This window comes from Varroa destructor, unplaced genomic scaffold (assembly GCF_002443255.2).
Source record: "Varroa destructor unplaced genomic scaffold, Vdes_3.0 BEIS01000003.1, whole genome shotgun sequence".
Lineage (NCBI taxonomy): Eukaryota > Metazoa > Arthropoda > Arachnida > Mesostigmata > Varroidae > Varroa > Varroa destructor.
The window spans coordinates 14,812,524-14,834,331 of record NW_019211456.1 but is presented as its reverse complement, the minus strand read 5'-3'; the positions used below and the strand labels follow the sequence as shown (position 1 = coordinate 14,834,331).

General features: G+C 38.1%; 1 protein-coding gene across 17 annotated transcripts in view; it reads left to right on the top strand.

Annotated features, from left to right (window-relative positions):
- LOC111246975 (cell adhesion molecule Dscam1-like) overlaps nt 1-21,808 on the top strand; it is a 146,202-nt gene that overhangs the window by 14,239 nt on the left and 110,155 nt on the right. Inside the window, exons 1-2 of one of the 17 annotated variants that reach the window (XM_086982539.1) lie at nt 1,975-2,093; nt 2,183-2,461. The exons of 9 other annotated variants lie outside the window; for them this stretch is intronic. In XM_086982539.1, the coding sequence (XP_086838665.1) occupies nt 1,991-2,093; nt 2,183-2,461 (382 nt within the window). In that variant the 5' untranslated portion in view covers nt 1,975-1,990. Of the gene's footprint in view, nt 1-1,974; nt 2,094-2,182; nt 2,462-3,355; nt 3,499-3,656; nt 3,933-6,160; nt 6,255-6,442; nt 6,722-10,337; nt 10,450-10,632; nt 10,918-15,249; nt 15,364-15,474; nt 15,754-17,179; nt 17,321-17,433; nt 17,713-19,929; nt 20,088-20,300; nt 20,580-21,309; nt 21,392-21,527; nt 21,804-21,808 lie in introns of those variants that run through there. 7 more of the 17 variants (XM_086982540.1, XM_086982548.1, XM_086982538.1 and 4 more) reach the window with 7 other exon arrangements.

Here is a 21,808-nt window from a genome sequence, read left to right as displayed (position 1 = left end):
TTTTCGTTTTGTAATTTTTGTGGTTCGTTCGTTCTCTCGTTCATTGTATTTAATAAGATAACAAATCACTTAATAAACTGGTAGGAAAAAATGATTGAATAATATGCGCACTCACTGAAGACAGTTCGCTCAAAAACACAAAATACATTGTAAAGATGTATAAGCTTTTTGGGTGTAGAATAAATCTTCATTAACGTATGTTCTGTGTTATTTTCAATTTTACTAAGGCAAATGGTGACGTGGGTAGAAAAAATCGGCTGACGACGATTTCACTTAGAAATTTTCCTAAATTATAAACTAAAGTGCAGTTGATAAGGGGCATATTTGAAAAATATCAGTTGGGTCAATTTTCGTACCCCGCAAACCCGCAAAATACTCGTGTGGATCCAGCTACGGGACGCTTTCCTCGAACATGTTTTTCATTACATCGCATATTTGTCACTGTACGTAGTACAATACGTATAGGGGCAAATAAACACGAATACCCTTAACGACTCCATTCAAATAGACGTTGATCGCTGCGTGTCATGACATAGCTGCTCAGCCTACCATGTGGACAAATCGCGTAGCGTTAATTTATTAACAAACTAGTTTTAATTCTGATGTAAATATATCCACCTGAAGGGCTTCATGGTCTCGTCACCAGTTGGCATGCCATAATAAAAACGAGTTCGTTTCTTCGCGTAACGCGGTTAAGACACATATACAGCAGCTCAATCAAGAAGAAATCAGTGACTCCGAAAGAGACGTTGTACAGCTGGTACCTCGTCGAAGTGCTTTTCCAGCGTAATGTTGCTTTGTGTTATCGATGCTTTCCAGATACGCTACCTGTCTTGTCGCCTGATACGTTAAGTAAAATTAAATTTCTATTTACTATTGAATCGGTAGCTGAAGTTGAAGTATCATTTTTATCAATTCAGCTCTTTATAGTAACTATGCGCCTGATGTTGTCAGTGTAGGTGTTTATTCCAAGCGAAAAGTTAGCTCTCCAGTAATGACACGCGTGTTTCTAACTACTATGTGCGTATACATATATATTTATGTATTGATACCAGAATCCATGGCGCTAGATCCGTGAACGTCTGTATCAGTTTGGATAGGCAAATCCGTCGCGATACTGTGCACGCTGAGTGAGCGCGGCGTGTCGTTTGCGTGTTCTTTTACGGGACAGCGACCCCATAAACATTTCAAACTCTCGCTAAACGTTAATCTTGAATATGGGAAAGTTTTTCAGACAGGTGCAATTGCACGCGTACCGCCAATGTGGCCGGAGCCGAGGGCAGAGCCTCGACATTTCTGTCAGCTGGACGTTATTTTTTTTTATCGGTTGATTTGTGGCTCATTTCTACTGTATTCAGTTTGACTAGTAATAATGATCATCTAAAAGAGTGCAGGCGCAGCTTTTTCTTTTCCATTTTTTTTAGCAGTTTTTAGATGTCAGTAAGCATTTATCAAATCTTTCTAATTAGCGAAAGGTGTGAGTGGCTCCGCCAGTGTTTTAAATCGTCTAGTATTATATTTTCTAAAATGCTATCTAATAAGTTTTAAAAATACAAGTTTCTTGTAAAATATAAGGAACTGCTCTGATTACAACTAATTACGAGTATAAATTCCGATATCATACGCTGCGTTATATACTTCAGAGCTAGGATAAATTTTTCAACTTTAAATACTCATTGAGAAGCCAAAAATTAATTGAAAATGGAGATGAATGCGCTTTAATGTAACAAAGAAATCGCAAACTATATATATGTGTGTGTGTGTGTGTGTATAAATCACATTAGCGACACTACATACTGGCACTAGCTCAGTCTCACAGACTTATAAGAAGCAATTAGTTTCGTTGCCGACCAGTTAGGTTGTATGCGAAGTTTCAAGCGACCGCGGGCACTTCTCGTACGCAATAGACATTCGCACTGCGAACAAGATTTCAGTTCATACTACTACATTCACAGGGTTGCTAGCGGCCTCAAAGCAATGTTGGTTGTGTATGCAAAAAGCAAGCATCATGAGGTACGGCAGCAGCCCAGTGATTGCGTTACGAACTGTTCTTTGGATAATTTGGTTTTTTACCATTCAGAAGATCCGCGCAGGTATGTTTTTCCAATCTCTGTATTTGGCATACATTGAATGTATTCTCCATCATACTCATAATTAACAAATATCTTTTATTTCGGCCCAGCCGACCCTATTCAACTCGAGCCACTTTCCTCAAAGACGGCAAGAACAGGCAAATCTGTTGCTTTTACATGCGTACTACTGGAAGGACGAAATGTGATCTTCTCATGGACGAAAGATGGTCTTTTGATTAGAGAAAACAATAAAATAGAAATAGCAAGGACAAGATCCACTTCGACACTAAGTATTGAGGCTGTCGAATCTTCCGATAAAGGAAGCTACACATGTATTGCCAACAACGGCCAAGCCGAGGAGCGAAGTACGGCTCAGTTGATAGTCGAAGGTGTGGAACCTTTTACTCATTCACTATTTTTTATTATATAAATATGCTATAGTAACAATAATAAATACATACGTACGTAATGTGAATAGGCGATAATTATAGCTAAGTGACCATCAGCTACATCGATAGTAGCCTTTGCTTGAATTTTTTTGCATTAAACACACGTATCTGTGCGTTGGCATTTTTTGTGAGCATTAAGGCCTTTGTTGGAGGTCGTCGAATAGCGCAAGTTAACGGTATCAGTGCAACGGGTGCTTATTTATACCCGAAATTAAAAGTTCCATACTAACTATATATTGAACGTGATTCAGTTCATGTATTAAGCATGTCCGTTAACAAAAACTGTTGAAAAACCTGCAACTTAATCTTCGATAATGTAACTTGGCCGGAAAATTGGACCAATTTGATAAGTAGAAAATTTAATTGAGTACTGATAAATGAATCGCTGATCGATTGCATAAGCTGAGATGCACTGTACTTGCTAGATCAAACCAATTTTCAACATGGTGATTTTTCGCAAAACCACTTTTTATTTTTTTGGTGTGCTTTATATACTAATACTAAAGAAGAACTCAAATCGTGTAAGTCCCGCTCAGTAAAATGATGTTCTGTATAAAAAGACTATTAGTGTTACTAGTGCTTCGTACAACAGACATACAATGGAGTCTTACGAAGGCAAACGGATCGTAGATTTAAGGTGTGTGCGCTGCGGTTGCTACGCAATAGTTCAAGTATCGCGGGATACTCTCGATTCCAGTCGATATGTTTTCTGAATCGAGGCTTTTCCTACTGTTGCTGCAGATCAGCCTCATAGCCACAGTTTGGTCACTTTAAAGACACACCGTTGTGCCGTGCGAGATTCTAACAACTGGAATACAACAGTGTGTGTTTTCGTTGACCCAGACTTGACGACAAGCGTCTCCGAGCAAGCATGAAATGCATGAGGCGTATTCGTACTGCTGTTTGTATGTTCTGCTGCTGGATTAATTGCATTATTTGGATACCGTTAAACATCAATTTGGGACTCAGTCAGGCCGGTAGGGTTTTTCACGCATTTTCAAAGTACGCCAGTAAACATTAGCACAATGTTATTAATTCGTCGACTCTAAGACTATAAATAATGACGAACACAATTTACTATTGCGACGGTTAACATATATGCTTTTTGTATTCATGGAAATTACTTATTGTCTAGAAATTGTATTACTGGAAGCGCTTAGGCCACAATCGGTGAAAGTAGGCAAATCGGTAGCGTTTACATGCTTCTTGGCCGAGGGACGGTCCGCTACATTCACGTGGAGTAAGGACGGATTTTTACTTGGAGAAAACGATAGAATCCAAATACTCAATACGAGGAAGTCATCTGTCTTAAACATAAATGATGTGGAAAATTCTGATAGAGGTTCATACACCTGCATTGCGAGCAACGACAATGCCGAACATAGAACCTCTGCGCGCCTCACCGTGGACGGTATTTAAGATTGCCTAATGTTGAATGAAGTTTATAATGAAAGTTTTTTCCACTTTCTTTTGCGTTTGTAGATAACAAATTTCCTGTCCGGTCAAATACGGTCAAAATGATTAATCATTATTTGAAAACCTAGCAATATTGTAGGATGTAATATAACTTCAGTTCTTATCGGTTTGTTATAGAACACGACCTTCTGTTTTAGTTTGCTGTCTATATTTGCATTGATTAGTAGGCAGTGTCGTATACAACTTGATTTATATGACCCTACAGAAACTGCCTTATTGGCAACCGTAAAAATAATCGACTGTTTAGACAGCTTTTACAAGCAGCAGCCATTATAATCGGAAGCGCGTAAGCGTGACAAGCGCTATAGTCGATTTTTGTGATCATACTGAATTTAAAAACTAGTACACATGTATACTAGACGGTCCCATTAATGGTCAACTTATGTACTCTCTGTGTTCAGAAGCATTGCGTTGCTATAGAAATCTCGGTGCTAATCGTGCGCGTGAAAACTGTTCAATTTTGATTGAGACAAATGGGGATTTGGGTGTTTTTGATATACCAGAAAAGTTCAGTTTCGATGCGCTCAGCTTATTTTCAATTTCTTTTAACTCTTAGAAGTTGGAATTGAATTTTCGCCACAAATTTAGGGTGGGCAATTAGTGCCCCGTTTTTCATCGTCACCTAAAGAGGGAACCTTTCGACATTATTATCTGTTGGTATTATTAATTCACCAGTGATGCTCTTTTGGATATTGTGTTTTCTGTTGCACCGCAATAACACACGCTATCTATAACTGCACTATAAGGCGAATGCAATAAAAACCATCGGTATATATTAGTAGTAAGATGTCATTCTAGTAATGGGTTGCCTCATATTGGACGGAAAATTTCTGAGGCTGAATATGACAATGTTCTGTATTCGCATCCAGAAAAAGGGCTATCGAGGTGCAGGTGCTAACTTAGCAATTGGCAAAAGTGAGGGGTTTTGCTTGCTCGGTATCACGCGACCGAAACGTAAATTTTTCGTCGTTAATCGATAGCCTTCTAGTTAATTTTCAAACGCCTAATACTCCAAGAAACTGTGTTTGTCTTATAGTGATTCTTATATTTGCACAGCTAGAAACGGAGAAACAGAAGATCGCACAACGGGTAGACTCCACGCTCACCGTACGATATATAGGCCACCACATAATTTGAATTTTAATTAAAAACTATATAATTAATGAGTATAATGTAATTATGAAAAACCAGCCATCAGTAAAAAAAAATTCTGTTAACATTCTTTGCCATAGAAAAATGGGACGCTATCGAGACTTCCAGCCTTCCAGTAATCTCGATTTCAGCTGCCATTTCCTAACATTCACTGCACATTGCTTCGCTTGTAATGATGTATGCCATGCGCTAACAGATATTTACTACGTCTAAATACTTTAATGCAATTAAAGTAGGCGTTACATCAAAAACTTACGTAGAAAAAATAGATGACGTTTTCACACGACAAATGATCACACCCTCCGATGAGACAAGACGTTATTTAGACGTATCTAGTGCAGCTTAGTTGAAACTAGTCCATTATGGCGTTGGTTAAGATTAGGAGCTTCAGACGAGTAGAGGAGCTTCAGACGAGTAGACAGAAACAAAGTAATCCTCGTAAGTTTATTTTATGTATTGGAAACAATTGGTCGAAGCGTTTTCGCAATGGTAAATATACCTTCTCTTCTAGTATTACTAGCTGAAACGTATTTCCACATCGAAGACGTATGGACTATTGCGTCTGTTCCGTCAATCGGGAGATAGGCTTTAGTAAATTAGACTGAGAAATTTAAGGAAATTAGCTTTTTTCGTTACGTTTTGCAAACATTTCTATTGACTATTCTTTTTGTGCAAAAAACATATTTACGTTAACAATAATTTGGTAAATTATAAACGACTAACCGATCTTCTAGCCAAGCTTTTATCACTTGCAAATATTAGCTTTTCAGCGTATTTTCGCACAAAGCACAGGTGTAAATTTTGATCGTCATCTGTTCTTGATAATAGCTATTGGACCTTTTACGGCACAATAAGTATGTCGTTGGTTTTGAGATTTTGGTTTTGAGCTGATTTGAAATTAGCGCCTAAGTCTAATTCCCTGCAAACTTTGGGCCTGGGAACGAGACTAGCGTGGAAACAGTTCACTACTTGAATGCTGAGGTCTTGTGTTGCGCCTAAAGCTCCCGCACGTACAATGATGACAGGATGCCACCAGCCTATTCAATAATGAAATGTGTATTCGGTGCAATTTTCATTGTGGTGTTTCATCACGTCGTTAGTCCAGGTTCGAATACTGAAACCAGCAACAAAGCTCGGTTGAACTTAAACCTATTATTACCGAAAAAGAGCAGTGGTTTATCAGATAATTTCTGAGGATTATAAATGTAAGTATTGCGCGTATGTTACAATGACAGTATGCATTATTTCTACGTTGCGTTTCGTTTCCGTATATGCGTGTACGACGATATGCAGTCTGCGGTCTTCAGCTTGAACTAATGGGTCCTAAATCCGTTCGGAGCGGGAAAACGGTCTTATTGGTGTGTTCAACTGGTGATGGCGAGCCAGTGAGGTTCACCTGGTACCGTTCCGGTTTAGTACTTAATAACGTGGATAAAATTAAAATTCACAACTCCCCTGAAAGCTCAGTGTTGACACTATTTAGCGTGTCCCAGGCGGATTCAGGCAACTACACCTGCCTGGCCGGCAACGGTTTAGTCGAACAGAGGATTACGTCCGCATTGACCGTTGAAGGTAACTGTCGTCCTGTGTCTTAGTTCGATATCAAGTGTCTCTCTTAACCGAATCGTAGCACATTTGACCAGATCTAATTATCTAGTTGAGAGTTTGACAACCTTTATGACGAATGTTATAGCGGCATATAAGGACTATATACCGCCATAAATTCGCACTAACCCATAGCTGAGGCCCTTTGTATTAATTATGCTTCTTGACATCTTCCACTCGTGGCAGAAGACATTCCCAATGCGTGGTGTCAGATCTTCAATGTTATTACGTTACGCTCACAATACTACGCGCAGTAACACGCAACGCCATAAAGTTATTATGTATCTCTTATCAACTCTTAGAAGTTAAACTCTTATTAAATCTTAAAAGTCAAAACTGGAAAACGGGGAAAAAAAGTGGAAAATTAGATCAAGCCTCTATCTTTCATAGACAAAGAACTTCCTCGACATTTTACACCCGGCAAAAGGATGCGGGCAACAAAAACGAACTAAATCAGCCGCTTCACATAATTGTTGGCTTTATATCCTTCGCTATGGCGTTGCCAGCATTGGTGTCATCAGCATCTCATAATTATATGTTAACAAATCTATCACCAAGCCGATCGTTTTCTTGCCAGCGTTACAAGAAATTCACCCCTATCATCTTCACAACGAAAAGTGCCTTGATGGTGAAAATTAGTGGCTTCATTGTCTGTCTCTTCTGCATATCTTTTCGTTCTGTGTATAGTTAGTGCGTCACGGCTTTGCCACGCCGGAAGCCGAACTTAGCCGGAAGATAACCCGCCATCGCATTCGAGCAAACAATGCTGCGCGTGCCCATTATGGTTGTCGTATGGTCTGGTAGAGGTCACGCTAACCTCCTGTCACGTGGTTGTCGCCGAATACCAGCCACAGAGGGACCACGGAAAATAAGCTTACATTTGTTTGGCTATTGTATGCATATATATTAACTTACTTTTAGCCACAATCGCTGACAACTTAGCACGCCTATCGCACGCTCGTGGCTGATGCACATTTGATCTTCGTATTTCTGGGAATTATTGCATTTCGCCATTGTTGAGGCGACTGTGGGTGATTCGATTGAAGCCGATATTTTTATGAGATTTCGTAGTGGCAGTGGCTGGCGTCGTACTAGTAATTCTGATACAATTTTGAAAGTTACTGCCATACAAGCAAGCAAAACTATTCATTCGTCGGAGTGAATATTTTGTGTTGTTGCGGCAGTCGCGCGGCAATCTGCAGCTAGTTCTTTTTACCTGTGAACTTGGATGCAATAAACTGGTCGACCTGACGTTGTTTTACGATTCACGGAGTATGAATTATAACATAGATAAGCGTGGCATCAGCCACTGTGTGTAACTTTAATTAAGTTTAAAATGAACTTGTAGTGTTTACAGACCAGAATATGCTTATTGATGCTTGGCCATATTGTTTTTAAGTACGAATTCTGCCATCAAGATCGATTGAATCACTACGTTAATATTTCTGCCAACAGAACTTGTTTCACTCTTTGTTCGATAAATTGGTACACAAAGCAGCTCTACCCTTTTCAGTTCTGTGTTAGATAAAATGACACAAACTTCGCTAAAAATTTATTTACACAAATATAATCATTCAAATATACTAGAATGACATTTGTAAACTTGCAAGGGGCTAATTAACTACTAAGAGTTTTGAGTATTTTTCTTTATATTTCTTTCTCCTGCGTAAAGTCGTTTATTCAAACTTGGCGCCCAAACTTAATCTCATTGGTTCGGCATGGGCTGACGATGGTGCTTATTCTGGTAAATGCATAATGATGCAGGTTTATTATCAATAAACGTTGGTGAACAGGTTGCTGCGGCAGCCAAAAAACTTGACGCGATTAGTTAGTGACTATATTTTGCCTTAATGTGCTTATTAAGAAGCTTAATTGAATTTTCTTATTTGCCGACCTAAGTTGTGTGCACACGTATTTGGAAGCTTAAGTATCTTCAAGTGCCTTAGACGCCATGAAGTAAAAGCTCCTACGGATATCGAATTTTGCTGTACACTCGCTTGTCCTAAGCACGTGTTCTGCGTACTCCGGGAAGATCTGTTATATATTTTGAATATGCATGATACCAATGTACATAAAAACTTTGAACAAATATATAGAATTCTGACACTTGTATTTTTAATTTCTGAAACAAAGGCGCTCCAATTGAGTATCCGGGGTCCTAGTCGGATAGAATCAGGTTGGTGCTTAGTTCTCTAAGCACCGTATGTGCCGTTCTCTTGGTTTAAGTATAAAAGATTGTTAAGATGGGTAATCGAATTAATACAAAAACATTTACGGATAATTCAGTGCTAAAAATTGTCAGGGTGTAGGCAGATGATGCTAGGTCTTAGCTTGCTTAGGCAGCAACGGCCTAGTAAGGTAAATAATGTAGCGAAACATAACATGTACTAGTTGAGAATTTTCTCCGAATATTATTATCTGCTGCAATATAATTAACAGATTCTTAAGTATAAAAGGAATACGCTTGACCCAATTATTTGGGTTCACAATGGGATTTGATTTGTGCGACCAGAATGCTTCTGTTCACTTGAGGCTGTATACGTTAATAACATATATTCGTGTTAATTTAAGACGTTCTTAAAACAGATATGTTTGCGAAGCTCAAATATGGTATTATATCAGCGTGGACCTCCTTCGGCTCTTCATTGGAAATTTACCATGCTGCCAACTATCAAACAGCAGTAAAATAAATGGCAAATTACCATGCTCACATTATCATAAAGCATAAGTGGGTATTGTTTTAATCAAAATAGAAATGTACTAGTGTATTTGCTGCAGTCCGTAGAAACATAACACATATATTCCTCGATTAAAGAATGCTATTAGTAATAGAGCTAATAATAATAATAATAATAATAACAATAAAAATGGAAAAATAAAGCTGCATATTATGCATTTCCATTGTTTTTCATTTCAAAGCCTAACTCTAATCCAACTCTGCTCTCTCAAATGAGTCTCCAGTAATTAACTATATTTTTTTCTAGCTTCTGGCTATATTTAATAATATTGTCAGCAGACATTTTTACAGTATCGAGGAGTTGAGCTTAAGGAAGAACAGTTCATTGTACAACTGATTAATGTACTGTCTTTTCGTGATCATAACGCTAAGAAACTTCGTGTTAATAAACTATAATAAATAACTAAATAAGTAAATAAATAAAACGTAAATGCAAAGACGCGATATGCCCTTTTCGCTTTGGCGAAGTCAAACAGTCACTAATGCAGTTTTATTATAATTATTCTAGCAAATGAGCAGCCACCGTTCTCACATCCTAAACCGAGCAGTTTTCTGAGTTAATTATAGTAGAGCATATAAGAACTATGTCTAGTCCGGTAAATACTGGTAGGCTGACCAACTTGGGTTCAGGGTGAATTTAGTTGTTCTAGCGGTTTCCGATGCAGAAAATGCTGTAGCTCTAACCGAAAGGATAGGTGCACTGGCGCCATAGTCTCGGACCCATTGATTGCTGGGCTGAAAACAAGAGTAGCATATAACTGACACTTGGATAGCATCGCCTTAGCGATCAGGCACATTCAGCAACTGAGAGAGTCGGCGTATGTCCCAAAACAGTTACCAATCGTTGCCTGCATTATGATTATGCCACTGAGTTTTCAATGGTTCTGTGCTAATTCATGGATTACGTTAGCTATATGGATATCCTTCGATTTGGATTCGGTGCGACGTTCGGTTTCTGGTAAGAGTTTTCTAAAAATGACAGGCAAAATTTTAGGGAACGTTTTGATATTTTTTAATAAATTACAAAATGTGCGTTTATTCTTAAATTGGGACCTGCAATTAGCTAGAGCGTTTCAACAGTACTGATCGATAATTAAAATCGTTTCGATAATCTAAAAAATGGTAAACAATCCTGCGTCAGCGGAACGAACGAATCTTCAGCTCAGCATCCATGGGCCCGGTCGGGTGAAATCTGGTCAAACGCTTGTTCTCACATGTTCATTGTTAGAAGACAACGGCGTAACATTTTCATGGTTTAAAGATGGACGCCTACTTAAGCATGGAGGTGCGGTTACTGTTATTCCAACAAAGGTTAGCTCAATACTACAAATCAGTGGGGTGACAAGTCAACACTCGGGCTCTTACGCCTGTCTTGCCAATGATGGAATTTCGGAAACCCGAACTATAAAGGACATTTCCGTTGAAGGTAGTAAACCTAAATTCATAATCAAAGGCGTATAAATTAATCATTTTTTTAAAATAAATATGTTATTATTATTTGAACACTACATAATATCGGTTTCCAAACTTAGCAACAAATTGACCTCGCGCCACGAGAACCTACGAACTTTCTTATGGAAAATTTTGAAGTGGAACCACTGTAAGAGTGCTTCATTATTAGCGTAGATATGCCGCGAATCCTGCCTGCGGTAATACAATATCGATTCTGAAATCTATTTTTCGGATTTTAAGATACGGTAAAAGTAAAATGCAGTAATTTGTTTTTTGAAAAAAAGCTATTTAACCTTAAAATGTGTCTGTTCGGTATACAGGATATGGCTAGGTTGTAGAGAATCAGTGTAGCAATAATTGGCGGTAAGTTTCTACTCTATAGAGTTAACAATAGTGATTGGTCAACTATCAATATCTGCTGACTAAAAGAACGGGTCTTGCGCTTGGTCAGCTTATATCTAAATCTCGATCGAAATTTTTATCGAGGATTGAGAAAAATTTCGAATTTGTCGCCATACTCCCATTTCAATAAAATGACTACTCTTAGAACATTGAATTGAATAGTATTACAGTCGGCGTGTTGCTTAGTCTGAAGTCATGTTCGGTTCGTCGGATATAAAGTTGCATATTAATCATACGGCGCCAGAAATTCCACGCGAGTAATGAACCCCGTGATTTTTAACCTACCATGTTGAATGACACTAAGCACTGAGATATTCTATGGACGTCGGGTCGAAGCAGCCGAGCAGTAATTATTAGCGGGTATTAGTAATGCGAAGTTGTCGTTACGCCTTACCTGAATAGATCCTAGATGTATGTTCAACTGTTCATTGCCTCTAAAAAGTACGTCTTGTGTTCTCTCGTTTAATTGGTACAATCCAGATTGCTATCCGTCAGGGATACAACTGTGTGAAATCGGGAAGGTCGCTTGCACTGTGCAAACGATTCTTGAGGGATTCTCATGGTTTAAGGATGGACACCTGCTTAGGCCAGACGACTTCCCACGGATGAAAGTTCCATGTTAAATATTCTGGCAGATATGCATGTTGGACCAATAGTAGAGTGGCTGAAAAAAGAATCGAAACAAATTCAACGCTTGATGGTAGTTGGTAATAGGGTGGAGGCTAGACCACCTGAAATATATGGTAGAAATTTTCTGAACAGTACGACCGTAATTTTTACTCGTTGGCTAAAAGGACACCGAAATAGAATCGTTTAAGAAAACGATTGACTAATATCTATACTGTGGTCAGAATCTACCCATTTCAGACGAGATAATTTTAAAGGACTTACGCGGCCTTTGAATTAATCAACAGAAGATGCAAAGCGCTGTACTTATAGCCAACACCATGTTATATACAGAACGAAAATATTTAATTATGTTACAATTTCTGCTAGCTCCTATGGTTTTTGCTCTCACTAATACTTTCTTAATATATTTAGCCTTGCGTTTTCTATGCGATCGCTATACCAATAGTGGCTTACATCGTCAAATTTTAGTCGAAAAGGAACAATATTTATGCTGTCTTTGAAAATGCTTAACTAACGTTTAGAAGGTTCAATAGAGATAAGGTACCGAGCTAGCACATCTTGTTACCGCTAAAGTTCGGATTGCAACACCGGGAATGAAATGCCTAAGAAATGTATGCCCATATTCTAAAACTAAAAAAAGCTCCTAAAAGGTAATCCTAAACTAAAACAATTCAAATAATGCCGGGCTAATCTGGTTCCTTCATGTCATCACTTATGGAAACGTAGCTAATGTCCACATTATAGAAAGACTGCTGCCGATTCAGACTTTGTTCGCAAGCAGTCAACGCGCTCGCTTGGTCGAAATGTAGGACTATGTTTATGTAGAATTCATTAAACCATAAACGCGGTTTACAGCGATACTTTTTTGCGTCGTAAGCCTTATGTGTTTGTACCCAATACTTTTTATAGATATATAAATAGAGACAATAGTTTTTTTTACGACTTGAATTGTTCATAAAATACCGCGTTATCCGAGACTGAAATTTGTGTACTGGCATAATGTACTCTCAGAGAATCAAACCGCGTAAATTCTCAACGTAACAAGTGATACCATCAACAGAAACAATTCACCTATACATTAATGGAAAGAGTTATGTAAAGTCGGGAAGCTTGTTTACATTCATATGCACCCTTCCCGATGGCAAGAGTGTCACCTTTTTTGATTCAAGGTCAGATTGATCATAAAACTCGATAAACAGGTAACAATTAAAATTCAGTGTTGAAGATTGGCAATGTATCCAATCAAGATTCTAGCAGGTTCGCATGCGTAGCAAGCAACGAGATCGCCGAAGAGCGAACAGAAAAGGATGTTTTGATTAGTAATGAAAGTCCTATTGATACTACCGTAACTTCTTCCGAATTACGTATAGTCGGCTTAATTAGGGGACTAACTAATTAGGGATAACTTATATTGAATTTAGTAATAATTAATCGAACAAGTACTAAAAAAGAATTTTCAAGCACTTGTAGAAAACGCAATAAATTCAATAGAATGTCGATAGTCGTCAAATTGTGATTATGCCTGATTTAAATTTGAGTTCGTTGAGGGCGAGTATGGTATGATGATTAGGGGAGTGTTGCGATACGACCCTATGTAAACGACCTGTGTTGCTTGGATACAAAGCCAGTCGATAGTAATTTCTGTAATTCCACTTCCAAGTTCTGGTGGTAACGTATCTGTAGTAGAACTAGGCCGTCTGGTGTGAACAGTTGGCTCGCCAGAGAAGCTTATATACAATAAGTTGTATATGGTTCGTTTCGCTACCACATATATATATATATATACACATATATATGCATGGCAAAGAAGCAAGATATATGATGACTTGACCAGTAACTACGACTTGTAGATTAATAATATAAGGACGATCAAAATGGATGACTATGTCTCCATATTACAGTGGTAATCGTAAACTAGCGATAAATGTGTACTTTAAAAACAGCTACGCAACTTGACCGCTTACTTGTTAAAATACTTTTTCGTGTATATGATCGATAGTCAAATCTGACCGGTAAACAACTGCAACTCGTAAATATAATGTCGTTTTCATTTTTACTCAGTTTCATTGCAAGATAGGCCAAACCGATTTTTCTCTGGTTGCTTCTGTAATCTGGCAGTTTAAGTTGGGCACCGCGACGTAGCATCTCTTTGCGTCTCAAACTTCCGTACGAGGGTATCGTAACCGTAGGCCGTTTAATGACGACCCCTGCAAGAGGCCAATGCCGACTCAGTTGTGCTTCTAATTCTAACTGGATACCTTGTACTTCGCGATTCGAGCGGTAAGCTTTATACGACTGATCGCTCGGCAATAGTATTGAGGTTTCTGAAACGTCGATATACTAAACATTAAACTGAATGCTTAACAGAAATCTGAGTCAATCGTTGAAATGGATTATTGATATTATCGACAGATACAATTCAACTCAGCATGCAGGGTTATAACCATGTAAAGTCCGGAAGGTCCATTCTCATGTGAACATTGCTTGAGAGACGAGATGGACGCCTATTGAAGACCGTTCAAAGAATACCAATTTTTTCTACCGATGAAAGTTCAATGCTAAAGATTAGCCATGTTTCTAATAATGATGATGACTTAGGAACATATGCCTATGTGGGCAGCAACGGTGTGGTCAAAGAGCGAACAGATAAAGATACACCGTCGAAAGTTTCTTCACAAAGCGCGATCTCTGAAGTCCAAGTTTGCTTGATCGTTTTGATATGCCTAGTTATTCAAAATATAAGTTCGTAAATATTCAATAAGCTATATTTTTGCATCGGAATATATTATTTCTGGTTAAAAAATAATGTATTTTAACATATGTAATAAGAATTTGATAATAATTAGCGATAACACATAGGCGTTTAAAAGATGTCACTCATTTGTTTCATTCAGTTTGTAGTCTGTACCATGGAAACACTGTAAACAACTGATTATATTAGGTCCAACCCGATATCCGTATATTATTCCCCTATTTTTAATTTTCTTTCGCTGCCTATGCGGCAGTCTTTCCCATATAAGTAATATCTATGTAGTACAGGAGAACATAAGTGAGCATTACAGTGCTGCTCATAAATTACATTTATGCTTGCGCAACGTCGTTCCGAAGGAGTGTACGAGCATCGATATATTAAAAAGTATCCAAAATTTGGCGCCCCAGTCCGCATCCCATCACCCAAGTCAGCTGTGATCGAGGCTACGTGGCTCTAATGAAGAGGCTATTTCTGTTGTATTTGTTTTGGCAACAACTCCGTCAGGGGACGCCATCACTACTAAGCTTGCAAAAATCATAACGATGATATGGTTTACTTGTAACTGTGTTGTTCGATGTGGCTTATTTCATTTAAGTGTGGCTTTTATTGGATATTGTATACAGCAAGTATCAGCTGGTAAGTTCGAAATCAAATTCAGGACAGACTGTAGTAATCGAGGATCCTGTACTACCATCAAGACGTCGGTTGTTTCAAATTAATCTTTTTCTGATTTATCATTGGCTTTAGTCGACAATATCCAGATCGGTATTCAGGGATACAGTCGAGTAAAATCAGGAAGGTCTCTTGTGCTTACCTGCACTCTGCTTGAGGGAAGGGATGTTTCGTTTTCATGGTTTAAAGACGGGCGTCTGTTAAGGCCCAATGATCGGATAGTAATTTTTCCGACTGATGATTCTTCGACGTTGAGAGTCGGCAAAGTGTCTAACCATGATTCAGGCAAATATGCCTGCTTGGCTAACAATGGAATTGCTGAAGAACGAACGGAAAAAGACGTCAGTATTGAAGGTAATGATGAGTGATAAAATTGATCACATAACGTTTTCATAAATTCCCTCTAAATGATGTAGTCGCTTCGATAACAACAATCTTTTGGCTTATATTTAAAGCAGTTCGATTTTTAGACGAGTAAACTGCTAGATCGAGATTTGAAAATTAAATCGCATTAAGGAGAATAGTGAGCTTTGTTGTGACACTAACGTGAAACCAAACGTTCGAGTAAAATCGACTGAAAAAACATTATCTGGTTAGAAAGGTTGCGAGACAAAAGGAAAGGTGTGAACCCAATGTGCCAACGAGGTTGGCAGATCGTCTAGAGCTTTCTCGAAAAATTATTTATATAATTTCACTTAGTTTCAATTTGCTTACATTTAATTTCAAGAAAAGTACCTACAAACGTTGCTCGAAATGCGATAAAAATATTGATAAACTTATTCATAACAAACACTACTCTGCTTTCATCAGTAGGCTGACATGGATATTGTATCGTATGGTAGTGATACCGAGTCAATCGGAAGAAAGCTGATTGGCAAGGTCTTAAACGATTGGACAAGAACTAGTAAAAAAAATGTTCCGTAAAATCAATAACATTTACTTAAAACTAAAATTAAACAGTTCTGTCAATAATTTGTGGTGTGACGCTTCAAATTATTTGCTTTTCCTTAGAGACAAAAGAAGCGACCCTACGGCAAGCGAAATCAAATTGCGTATTGGAGGTCCATTTTATCTAGACGCTTACTGGAATATTTTCAGTAAACTAAGTAGTTTATTTTAGCACCTTAACCAAAGAGAAAAGTCAAATCATGACGCTCTAATACATAATAATGCTATCCTTTTTTTATATAGTAAATCTAATGCTAAATTTAACAGCGTATTAGAAGACGCTTTCTTCGATGAAAAATGATTTAACTGAAAAAATAACGAAACAAGTTCTATTTATTGGCATCGATTACAGACTTGCTAGCGTTAGTTGATAATTTTAAGGAAATTGCACAAAGATTTGAAAAACATATGTTGCGTATTATGCCACATATTCATCGGCAGATCGGTATCAAAGGTAGCTTCATTTAAAGCTGAGAACTTTACACAGTTAATGAATTGCGTTTCATTTTTCACAAATCATTTTATTCGATAAACGGTCGTGGCTTTCTCTGCGAGCTGACACAGCTTAGAGCTTAGCGATCTACAGCATAAATCGATCAGAATACACTGTACATATATGGGCTTGTGGTTTATACTAGTAACTTTCGCTGTTAAGATACAGGTGTTCTCTTTTTTCTTCAAGTTTTTGGGCTGTGAACGTGTAGTCTGCTTTAAAGCCATACGAATTTGGCGGGTTAGCCTTGTTACCCCGTTAAGAAGTTTGGAAACAAGGCTATGTACGCATGAATCTATCGGTTCCACTTTATCGAGTGCATTTTGCCAGTTGCGATAGGGTACGTACATGGCTATGTGTGCTGTTGGTTGTAATTTCTCGACAACGTACTTTATTTCAACAATATGTGCCCTTATGTGCCCTACTGGAACCTTGTGTACGGATTCATTTGGATGTACTCATCGTCCTTCGCCGTATCGGGTAAGAGCAGGTTTCTTTACTTTCGGCTCACGACAGAACTGCTCATGGTGCAAGCAATGTACAATAAATGAATCCGGTTGAATTATTAAAAGCTTCTGTGGTTTATCTATTAGGAGAATCCATTCTACTCAACCTTCAGGGCTTGCATAGAGTCAAGTCTGGCAGATCGCTTGTGCTAACGTGCACAGCCCTTGAGGGAAAGGACATCATGTTTTCTTGGTTTAAAGATGGACGCCAGCTAAAATCAGGGAACCGAGTGGTCATTTTTGCCACTGGCGAAAGCTCAATGTTGAGCATAAACCAGGTATCGAGCCAGGATTCAGGCACATTCGCCTGTTTAGGAAGTAACGGAATCGCTGAACAAAGAATGGAGCAAATGGTTTCAATTGAAGGTGAAAATACATAATTTTTCGAGTATACGTTACATTGAGCAATACTGAAATTCTGAAAACTAAAATTTAAACAGATCCCGGTGTTTGCCACATTGATACATTAATAATACGTATTGCGTCGTTCTAATTAGGTGCTCATTTCGTTGCATCACTATACACATAAATGAGATGTGGACTGGCAGCTCATGTAAACGGTAACTGAAAGTATTTCTGTGGCTTTTTGTCTATACAAAAGTGTCAGGTAACTTCTCTATGCTAATACTTAAAATTTTATTAAAAACAAAGCATTACTGTTTTTTTAGATCACTAATTAAGCATTTCTACAGATAAATTAATTCCAGATTTTAATCCTAGATTAATTAATGGGCTAAAAAAACGGTAATGCTTTGTTGTTAACAAAATTTTAAGTATTAATGTAAAAAAGTTATCTGACATTTTAAAGTCAAAAAACTATCTGCTTATATATATGATAATCGTCAAAGAGTATTAAAAATGTAATTGATTTTAAACGCCGAAAAACTCTGTTAATTCCCTTTCACGCTTAGACTAGTTCCGACTACCTTCGCGACGAGTTTCGTCATAATTACAATATGCTACTATAGCGATACAAACATATTTTACGGATTTGTTTAGGACCCATTGTTGCGTTTAGTACATAGCTTTTATGCGTAGGAGTATGAGAGTAGGAATGTTTCGACGGCAGTTTACTCACAACACTTAGCAATTATCGTGGTAAAACTAAATTCCGTGCGCTGGCCTCGTTGCCGTCACTGACCCGTCACAGCAGTAAGAACACAATTTTATTGGCGTTCATTTTAATTTATGCTATTACAGAACGAGATGCGCCGTAGAATTAGTCTACGATGCATCTCGTTCTGGGTATCGGTCGATCCGCATTAGTGATGCGCACGATGCCTCAGATTCTAATTTTTTGGAAGGCTGTGTATGTTGTGACTTGGTGGTTTAACCTGAGATAAGTTGCGGTATCGGAAAGTAGATTGGTAAAGGTTTTTTAATCAACGGTTCCAATTTATATGGAGTTGGATATATATGCTGCAGAAATGTAGTCAAATGCTTATTGAGCATAAGGGTACGATGTGGATACGCGAAGCACTGTGATAACTCTCCTTTAGCAACCATTCATCAAAGTATTAAGTCTGAAATTAGGCAGATCTCTTAGGCGTACTTGCACTTCCCTCGAATGGAAGTATGTTTCATTCTGTTGGCTCGTAGATGGCCGTCTAATAAGGCCTGCGAGATCACACAGGCTGAAGCTCGAGATTGGACATCAGCCATATATCTAACCAGGACTAGAGACTTGTGCGACGAACGATCTGAAAAAAATATTACTTTCAAAGGTACCACTCTTTGGTTTTCGTTATAGCACTTTGTATATTGACTTATTACCGCATTTGTCTACGACTTCTTTACGTCTCCATAACCGTACACATTAAAATTAAGACGTTACGAAAAAACGTTAAGAGTTATTGCCTATAATGGAATTGAATTTATAGTAGAAAAGCAAACTGTTGCTTAAAACGTAGCTTTAGTGCTATTGTAAACAAGTATGAATTCTAAATTTTAATGTTATTCCCAACGGATTCAATTGTATAAGTTACTATCGCTACCCAATACCTTGTGAAGTTTAAGTTTGCCATTGAATATTCAAAGGTCGGTATTTAAAGAACTAGAATTCCTATGGATTAAGTATCTAACAAACGATCAGTAAACTATTAGCGAGTACCCGTTCACATCTTGCATATAAGGGTTGCTGGGAGAACGCACAGATAATTAAGCATTAAGATATTCTATAACTTAATAAACTTAACCGGTAAGTTCAATATCGCCCAATTACGACAAGTATGTAATCGTACTCCACTGGTAATATGCTGCGCTTATTTATGTAGAGAATGCATGTAAGTATCCTGTACTACCAAAGTCATCGATTTCAGCGGGCTGAGCAATCTGTCGCTTTTTTAATATCAGTCTATAATTATAATAGCACGGGAGGGATAATGTCTACGTTGTTGAAATTTGATAAACATGTGTAAATTTTTCAGTGTCTACGACATAATTACCGTCCTAAGATATTGCAGTACATCGTTTTCTTGAAAATATTGCGCTAAGATGATTCACTATTACTTAAATTGCAATGTGGCGCCATAGCCTCGGCCGCATTACGAGCAATGTGTGAACGAGGCTCGGGCTATCCAAACCGAGAACCAAGCCGTACAAGAAGCTTGTGTTAACAGTTCACTCTACAACGTTCGCATGGCTGTTGTATATGTGGCTCATAATGTGGGACATGCACTTGGTGTCGTTAGTTGTTGCTATTGTGCTCTGTGGATACAATATCTGCCCTTCTGTAACAATTGGTAAGTCAATATTTACATGAAAGTTTAGTACCAAGACTTTATCTCTACGTTATATGAGTTGGTTGTTTTTTCATAGTCGACCAAAAATGCCAGGCCATTTTATATTGGAGAGGAAAGGCTGAGGTACAAATTGGACATTATTTACATGCAGTTAATTCTGCGTAATACGATTCAGTGATGAATCTAATTGAGTGATGAATGTGTCAACTGTAGAGTTGGTTCGTCTAGACCGTATGCAGGATGTAACAGCCAGAGCAGGTCGAACAGCCCGCTTTACATGCGGACTATCAGCTGGAAAAGATGTACAGTTCACGTGGACGCACAACAGTAATGTCGTATCGAAAAACTCGGAAAAATTTGAGATCCTAAGCGGAGCGGATAGTGCAGTGTTAACTGTACGTAAAACAACAATCAAGGACGCCGGCTTATACACCTGCATAGCTAAAAATCGCTTATTCGAGGATCGCTCGAGTGCTACGTTAAGGGTTGAAGGCTAGTGGCACTATTTAGGTGTTACAAAAAGAAAAAGAAACATCTTATTAAAAACAAAAAAAGAATTGCTGTGTTTTCATGCACAAAAGAACCCGTTAATCTAAGCAAAACAGTACTAAGCTTTTGATTAAAATCCTAATTTATTATAATTCTATGATTATCAAAAAGACTTGAAACTGGCCTGACATTTATCTATTGAATTACATATAGTATAAAATCTCACCGTCTATGCAATTGTTACCCACCACTTTGCGATGCAATATCATTCTGTAGCTGTAATTTTGCATCGTCGCACCACGACTGTATTCGAAGGTTTTATATATTGCAAAAGCTTTCGTAATTTTGACAGACCGAGAGAGACAGAACCTTTGCAATAAGGTATTTTAAGTATAAGCGAAGTATAATGGCTAGTTTCGTCCATCTGAAGTACGTTCTGACTGTATTGAACAAATAAACAAAAAATAGGCGAAAATGTTCAGGATTTGTTACATTAAAAGTAACAAATTACATTTAAAAGTTACATTAAAAGTGCTTACAATATTCAGAAAATGATGAATCTGCGCGCGCTAGCCTCGTTCCCATCGACTGAAGAGAACGTAGATCTGAGTTAGCCTGTTAAATGGCATCCCTTTGTAGGGTAACAATCAGACACTGTTAAGCTGCGTGCCCAGGGCATACAATCGTCTCTAGACGCGGTTCGATATTTTAACGAGTCATGTATCTTCATACGGTAGTCCCTCGGAATATGGTGTTCATAGTGATTTTGTTGATTTGCTCAACATTTCTCCATGGACTCTTCGCAGCATCATCGGGTGAGCCACTGTAAATACATGAAATCGTTGTAATACTGTCGTAATACTATTTTTTCTAATATAAAATTTCGTATATTTGAGGCGTCAAACAAATCACGCACCCATGTATAAGAATCTGTAACTCTCCTCCATCCAGAAATGGTTCAACTAACCATCCAAGGCCTGCATCGGGTGAAATCAGGCAGATCTCTTGTGCTCACGTGCACCTTACTTGAAGGAAAGGACGTCTCATTCTCCTGGTTCAAGGATGGCCGCATGCTAAAGCCAGGGGACAAAATAACGATCGTGCCTACAGACGAAAACTCAATATTAAGTGTTAGTAAAGTGTCCAGTCAGGATTCGGGGATGTATGCCTGTTTGGGTAGTAACAGAGTGGCTGAAGAACGAGTGGAAAGACGAGTCTTTGTTGAAGGTGAT